This window comes from Spea bombifrons, chromosome 7 (assembly GCF_027358695.1).
Source record: "Spea bombifrons isolate aSpeBom1 chromosome 7, aSpeBom1.2.pri, whole genome shotgun sequence".
Classification (NCBI taxonomy): domain Eukaryota; kingdom Metazoa; phylum Chordata; class Amphibia; order Anura; family Pelobatidae; genus Spea; species Spea bombifrons.
This window is the reverse complement of record NC_071093.1, coordinates 44,454,016-44,462,032: the sequence shown is the minus strand read 5'-3', so window position 1 is coordinate 44,462,032 and position 8,017 is coordinate 44,454,016. Positions and strand designations below refer to the sequence as shown.

Sequence of the window (8,017 nt, the reverse complement as noted above, 5' to 3'; positions counted from 1 at the left end):
CCTTTCTGAAAATAGAAGGTTAAAGATGCCCCGGGTTATTCATAAATAAAGTCGATCGGAAAACCCGATTATTACCGCTTTAAAATTTATAGCAAATGTGCCTGGGCTTTTCTCGCCGAGAAAATGTAGATTTAAATCTCCCTCTCCCCCAATAACCAGCGAGACGGTTTTATTAGAACCATCGTTTAGAGCCGCTGTTCCCTTGCTGAGTTAAATAATTTTGGAATTACGTTTTGTATTAAAAAAAACACCATTCCCGGGACTGGTGGATTCCCTTTCCAGAAATAATTCTTTAATCGAGTAAAAAAAGGTTAATTTTAAAACAGATGCACAAAACCAGGTACTGATAGAACGTGACTTTCAGAGGAAAGAATACATTTGCTTAAAATCATGGAAAGTGTGGTGTCTCAGTGGAACAGCACCTTTAACACCAAAGATACTCGGGATTATTAAGAAGAGCGTTCCTCATGCGTCCCTTTGGTTTTCTTGGGGATTTCGCCACTTTTACCGCCTTCCCTAGAATTGCCGCTTGTTCAGTTTACTCTACTAATTATGGAGAAGGACCTTTAATAATTAGTAGAGTGAACTGAACAAGAAAACCAATGGGCCACCCCCGGCGAGCATCTTCTGCAGGAGGTGCTGGACCTGGCCCTGTATAATGTATATGTAAATAAGATTCTATAGAAGACACGTCGCTATACATTATGTGGAACCAGCCCTTCCTGCCGGAGAAACTTCCCGTCGATGCTCCTCCATCGTATAAAAACTTTCACTCCAGCTCCATCCTTAGTAAATAAATCTGCTTAACTAAGATCTCCAAGTGAGTTCTGCCAAATTGTAAGGATATGATGACGATACAATGAGATACATCAGGGGGGGCTAACAAGTCTGGGGGCAGTTATGTAAATGCCCCCCCCCCGGCTTTACCCTGCTATGTAAATGAAATAAATTTTATCCGAAAAGCCTATTCTGCTATAGTTTCAATTTTAACAAATGGTGGCTTCCTTTTCGATAGACGTCGTGCTTCAGATACCCCGCTCCCTCCAGGTGCGTTGCCCTGCCTCTGGCGCTGAAAGGGTTAGCTGCTGAGTAAGTCTTTTGCACCCCGTGGTGTGTGTGGGGGGGTTGCGTTCGGAGCGTCGCTCGCACCCACCGCGTGTTTTCCTGACCTCTGCTCCATTACTCCATTAAAGCATCCATCAGCCGCATGCTGCAGATACTCAGCGCGTTCGCTTCATTTCCCCGCGCTTCGCTTGAGCCGCAACCAAACCGAACGCCCCCCCTCATCTAACGAGCTCATTTAACGAGCTTATTTCCTGGTGGCCCTAAACCCCATCTGACACAACGATCTCTTTCAGGCCGTTAATTCCGCTGTGATGGCAACGCTTCAGATACAGAATAAGACCATTGTTACTGTGAGTTCCGTTAATGGAACCGTCAGAACCAATTTAAGTTAAGACGTTCCCTGATATACGGCAGGTGGTCGGGGAGCTGTCAGTCGCCCATCTGCCCGCACCAGGGTTTCTTTACCTGCTGTATGTGTACCTGAAGGGGCTATTTTAAAACGAGGAGCCTATGGCATATCTACTAGGAGATTTCGCGATATGGAGTGCTTGTGGGGTATAAAAGGTGGTATTGGGGGCTATTAATTGAAGGGAAACGTTGAGGAACTCTGTCCTACAGCTCAGGGCCTACTTGGTTCCTCACACATTCCCCAAAACCCAACCATCTAAAAAACTACCCAGGATTCTATCTCGGAGTAACTTGGCCAGCATCTCTCCGTGAATTCCAGACCCGATAGCGGAGAGATTTTCAAATCATTCGGGTCTATTCACTAAACGGGGGGGGGATTCTGGTTTTAACTCTCCTGCTTCTTCTTCTGAACCTCTCTAGATGTTGGTCCTTCATAAATCGTGGGCAGCAAAGTCAAGGAGTTGAAACCACAACCCTACGTTTATTAAACAGATCTCATCAGTTATCAGAATAAACTCGCTGGAGCTTTGTAAAGAGACCCCACCGAATATCCTGCGCGTTGAGGGGGTCTCACCATCTTTGGTTGTCTTCTGGTTTCCACGTTTGCTACTTTGTGTCCATGTTTTATAAGCTGGCGTAGATCAGGTTTCCCCGACGATAAACGGAATCTAATTTGTATCAAATCAACCAAATGACCCCTTTTTTTTTCTGGTGGGAAGCACCTCATGGAGCGCGGGGTCGTTTTAATAATCCATGTACCGAGTTGGTGCCGACGTCCACATTGGTGAGAAAAAGGAGGAAAAAAAATAAAAGGTTGTACTTTGTGTCACTTTGTGTCGCTTCGATGCCTCGAGCAGCAGTGGCCGTCCACCTGGATTAATGATCAATCGCCGAGACCTGTTAACGAATTTCTTAAAAGTCAGCGATTCTCCAGCTGACCCTCCGCGTCCGAGGCGATCTCCGCTCAGTGTCGGCGACCGGCTGGACGGGGCGAGATGGAGACCAACGCAACCTTTGGAAATGGCATCCCCAACCAACAGTTCAACATCTCCGACATCATCGTGATCGTGGCGTACTTCGTGCTCAATGTGGCCGTGGGAATCTGGGTGAGAAACCGGACTTTTTCTTAATGAACATTCTCGTGTGATTTCCATACAATCTTTCGAAATAATAGAATGTTGGGTTTAAAATTAAAATTGTGACATTCTATTCTAATTCTATTCTAATTGTCCCTCAAATTCTATATTTAATTCATAAGCCGGATACCTAGGTTACGACCGCATCATTTTATTCCGATCTCGTTTATTGGCTTTTTAATTAATTTTTTAAATAATATCCATTACTATTGCTCTATAAATGAAGTCTTTGTAGAAATGGTGTTCTCCCTCGCCTCTTGACGATAATTTAGGCCCAAAAATCTACCGCAGGTATAAATGTAACAATCTTTACCGAAACGTTTAAACTGAGACATCTATTATAATCTCTCTATATAAAGGCAATTAAAAAAAATATTAGAAAATATTCTAATTGGGCGTTTCGAAAGACTCTGAAGACCCTCATCGAATCTTTGAAGGGGCCGCGTTATTTAGCCAGGAACTCTTCTCCGCCAGCAGTGATTTTGTATGTAAGAAAATATATATTAGCTGCCGCTGAGGTCCTGGTTCTTCTTCTTCTGCGGGGCTCGCGGGGTGAAGGTGCAAATTGTTGCGTTGGAAGCGAAGGCTTTCATTTTTGCTGCTCCTTCGAAGGTCCGCTGTAAATGATTATATAGTTTAGGTTGGTTTCCGGTGAGAGGTTTAAGAACCTTGAACTCACGGGGATCTAGAACTGGTGTTTGGAGAATCGCTCATCAGAGAGAGGTCCACCTGGTGGACCTCATCCTGAAAGCTTTGGGTAAATTAGGAGTAATTGGTGTAGCGAGGAATTGAGGGAAAATCCTTCAAACCCATCGCAGAAAGGTCCACCTGATGGCCACGTCCTGATAGCTTTGGGTAAATTAGGAGTAATTAGTGCAACGAAGAAGCGAGTTGAATCCCTCAAACCCATCACAGAAAGGTCCACCTGGTGGCCCCCGTCCTGATAGCTTTGTTTGGGTAAATTAGTAGTAATTGGTGCAGCGAAGCAGCAAGAAAAGCTGATAAGAAGCTCGATTGTATGGGAAAAAAAGTCAACATTGGCAGAAGGTTTCCTGCAAGAAATGTGTTTAGAATACCTGGGTCTAAATAACTTTGTAAACCGTTATTGGTGGGTCTCAAAATAACATAAAAATCTTGGTATTTCTCCAAAAAAAACAACAAATTAAAACAATAATTTAAATATAAACCCAAATTGAGGTTCTAGAGGAAAGAATGTTTATGTAAAAGCCGAGGTTCTGTAATAAGGGGGATTTGAGAATGAAAGACCGTGAGCCGTCCAATGGGGGGACAGCACAGAAAATCATCGAACGCTTGGGACAAAACCGAGAGATTTCGAAATTTGTTGACTCCATGAGCTGGTCGGTCGCGGGCCATCAAAATCTCTTCATTTGGCGTTAATATATTGCGCCGACATATTCCATAGCGCTGTACGACGGTTACATCCAACATCCAATGAGTGTCTTTCCCTTGCAGTCCTCGTGCCGGGTGAGCAGGAACACGCTGAGCGGGTACTTTTTGGCCGGTAGAAGCATGGCTTGGTGGCCGGTGAGTAGAAACAGAGTTAATGTAACCAAACTTCTAGTCGGCCGTTTCTCCTGCTGTAAAGACTCAAACCTTAATCAGTCGTTGGTCTCGTCTTAGATTCAGAAGCCGTATGTCTATCCCATGCATGTTTAATACCCTCACTGTATTACCCTCTACCACCTCTGCCGGGAGGCTGTTACACTTATCTACCACCCTCTCAATAAAGTGACTAAGCCATTGAGTCAACGACGGATACACATACAATGTATCCTTACAGATATATTGTTAATCACGCGCAATCTTCCTATTACTGGAAGAAATGAATGATTTGCATGAAAAAAAAGGAGGAGAAAGACATAAGAACACCAACTTGGTAATTTTTCCCTTAAAAAATAAAAAACCGGCATGCGTGAGAAAAAGGTGTTGAGCGTAAAGTGTTAATTTAGGTGATGGATCCCCTTTTAGTGTCACTAGAGGGGTAAAACCTCTAAAACTTCATCCACTGCCACCCTTTCACGACTGGGCGCTGAGTATTTTCTAGATACGATACTACAGGTTTATAAGAAGGCACGAAGGGTTAAGAATGGCTGGTGGGAATGACGCCGGCGAGGATTCAGTAGGATTTGTACGAAGGATTAGTAGGAGATCTCCGGCTTTTGAATTTGTTTCTTGGCACAAACTCTGGTTAAAGCCCACGTGGCCCTGCTGGCATCAGAGCTCCCTCTGGTGGCCGAACGGATGCATTACACGCACGGAGGAGACGCTGCTGATTATTTTCTTCAATACATTTTTGTCTCTGCTTTTTTCTCCCCTTAGATCGGCGCCTCTCTCTTTGCCAGCAGCGAGGGTTCTGGATTATTTATCGGGCTGGCGGGTACAGGAGCCGCCGGCGGCATCGCAGTGGCCGGCTTTGAATGGAACGTAAGTGACGTACACACCAGCAAGCGACAAAAAACACCAGTACAAAACCAGTATTATTCATTTCCTAAAGTTTTGTGTGAAGTCGACGTCCCCCCCCCAGCGATTTCTGAATCTGTTTTATTTTTTAGAATTGGTCTGATTTCGGGTGTTTCTTACCTCCAGAACAAAGCCCCCAAGTTCCGCACACAAGGTGGACCAGTCCATACTGGTTACATTCCCAGTAACATTTATAGATCATAGATAATGGAGATGAGAACAATGAACGCATAATTTGAGTTAGTCTATATTTAAATTCATTGCTTAAATGTTGTGGCCCCTAAAAGGCCCGAGTGGCCCCTGTGCTTGGCTCTCCCTAACTGTATTAGCCATTCTTTAAAAGTGGGCTCCTGGGAACGTGGCCCCTGGTGATTACTCTGTAGCTAATATTATTGATTTAATCCTTTGTTTTCAGGCCACCTACATCCTCCTGGCTCTCGCCTGGATCTTCGTACCGGTTTACATCTCATCCGGGGTACGTACTCGACACCCATATACATCGGTTAGCCGCGACTGTCAAGGGGCCAATCAGCATCCCGTTAATGGCAGCGGTGCTGGGGCCACGTCGTCTCTCCTTATATATACGTTTCCATACATTGAGATACCGAAGAGATGTATAAAGGTTCCGAACGTTCTAATGCTCCTGCCCCCGTGTCTCTTAGATCGTCACCATGCCGGAATACCTGCAGAGGAGGTTCGGAGGAGAGCGGATACAAATATACCTGTCTGCGCTGTCACTTTTACTTTCTGTCTTCACCAAGATATCCGTGAGTGTTATTCCTAAAATTATTATTCCACGTGGAAAACCTTGAGGCTGGCTGGGGGATTCAGAAATACCGTCTGATTGCTGGTCCTCAGGGGTGGTCCTTTAATGATCCGAGTGGGTGGAGTAATGTTAAATTCCACCAATCCCCACTGGTTTCTTCCTGCTTCTTGTCCCTTATTATTCCTGCCCACCATTGTTGTTGTTTGACTAGTAGATTGGGGATCAGAGCGAGAACTGTTGTTTCTACCGCAACGCCTGCTTTAGTGTCACATGACAAATTTGGGGTTTCCGGCCCAAATATTTGAATGATGAAAAAATATACGTGATTAAAGAATTATAGCTTTTAATGCTGCATTGAGCAGTGAAGTCCCCTTTACAGATCATCTCTGAGAATTTTTGTTACTCGCATTTCTGTATATGACCACAAGGGGGCATCTGAACCAATATGGGTAATTTATAAATAATAAGGGCTTTTTTACAGCCTCTCTCCCAGGTAATAATGTCATTTTTCTATGGCTGGCCTGCGTGGACATAAAAAGTTTGCCTTTATTAACTTTTTAATTTACGGATATGTTGATTTACTATAATAAATAATAATTGTATAATTTTATAATATTTTTTAAAATATTTTATTTATTTTTTTATCGGGGGTCAGCCTCACTGGTCTGTCATCATTATACCAAAAACCTGACTAGAACAATATTAATCTTAATTGATTACCGCTGTACTGAGCACAAACCACCTTTAGCATTGTAATAAGAGGAAGTGCAGAGGGGCCCGACCTGCGGAGCTTACATTCTAACGGTAGATGAGAAGTTCCCCCGCGCATGTTTGCCCTGACCCGCTGCCTGTGTGTTTCTTACAGACGGATCTGTATTCTGGAGCCCTTTTTGTACAGGTTTGCCTGGGGTGGAACCTGTACCTGTCCACAGTTATCATGCTGGTGGTGACTGCCCTGTACACTATCGCAGGTAAGAGCCGAGGGTAGCTCAGCCGGGCCCCTGTAGACCGGATCTGCCGGGCCCCTGTAGACCGGATCTGCCGGGTCGCTATAGACCGGATCTGCTGGGTCCCTATAGACCAGGTGCCATGTGGCAATGTCTGGAATCACGGGTCACGATATGTTGTTAGACCGGCGGTGATCGTTGAGACCTCTGACTTCACACATTTTTTGGTTTCTTGTCTTGCAGGCGGGTTGGCGGCTGTGATTTACACGGACGCCCTGCAGACCGTTATCATGATCATAGGAGCCATCATCCTGACCATCACAGGTATTATATTACACAGGCCTGGGGTTCCCTAACGCAGGGGGGCATGTAGGGCCGATAATCCCAAATAAAGTCCTGATTTCACTGTATGTACTTCAGCATGGCCAGTGAGCCACCCCTTACACCTGTGTACAAGCAGGGATAGCCAATTCATTTGGGCTGCTCTGATGTGGCATCAATGTGTAGGTGTGTGAGCGTGAATGTGTAAGTGGTGTGGGAGGGAGTGTGTGTTAGAATGATTAAGTTAAGTATGTGTGTAAGCGTGTTTACGTTTGTGTAAGTATGTGTGCCAGTGCCTATGTTGGGGCAAGGAAGGTGCCTATGGAGCCACTTGGCTTTAATTCCCCCCCCCCTTCGTCCAGAACATACCCTGGTTCTCTAGGTGAGGAGCTCCGCGCATGAGGTCCTAATGTAGTTCTCCAGACACCATCTCTCCAGGAATTATGGATCCCCTGAAGGGGTTAATCTGAAGTCCTGGTTTTGCGCGTCCAGCTGTTTGTTCAGACGATGATTCCTGAGTATTTACCCCCCCAGGTGGGTATTTACCCCCCCAGTGGGTATTCCCCCCCCCCATGGGTATTTACCATTCATGCAAACCACACGGCAGAGATATTTGCATCTGACGCCCGCTCCCCGCAGGGGTAAGCAGACGGATTTTGCATCCGCAGATCAGAGATTCTAAATATTTGGCCTGAGATGTTTTTGGACTTCAGCGAGTATTAAAAATAAGATTAAAAAAATGGTGTTACGGGGCAATTACCGACTGAAGAGGGCAAAATGTGAACAAAAAAAGGGGACCCCCCCTTTCACCTCCCATTTTTCTCATAAAAGATGGCGGTCTTTGGAGTAATAACTAAACCATGTAAATGTTGCACTGAAAGAGGCTTAGATGT

At 45.0% G+C, this 8,017-nt stretch overlaps 1 protein-coding gene across 1 annotated transcript in view; it reads left to right on the top strand.

Moving 5' to 3' along the window:
• Positions 1–2,463: 2,463 nt before the first annotated feature.
• The window catches only part of SLC5A10 (solute carrier family 5 member 10), a 39,579-nt gene continuing 34,025 nt past the window's right edge, over positions 2,464–8,017 (top strand). Inside the window, exons 1-7 of the mRNA XM_053470847.1 lie at positions 2,464–2,579; positions 4,083–4,154; positions 4,950–5,054; positions 5,506–5,565; positions 5,753–5,857; positions 6,722–6,827; positions 7,047–7,127. Of these exons, the coding sequence (XP_053326822.1) occupies positions 2,469–2,579; positions 4,083–4,154; positions 4,950–5,054; positions 5,506–5,565; positions 5,753–5,857; positions 6,722–6,827; positions 7,047–7,127 (640 nt within the window). The 5' untranslated portion in view covers positions 2,464–2,468. The remainder of the gene's footprint in view (positions 2,580–4,082; positions 4,155–4,949; positions 5,055–5,505; positions 5,566–5,752; positions 5,858–6,721; positions 6,828–7,046; positions 7,128–8,017) is intronic.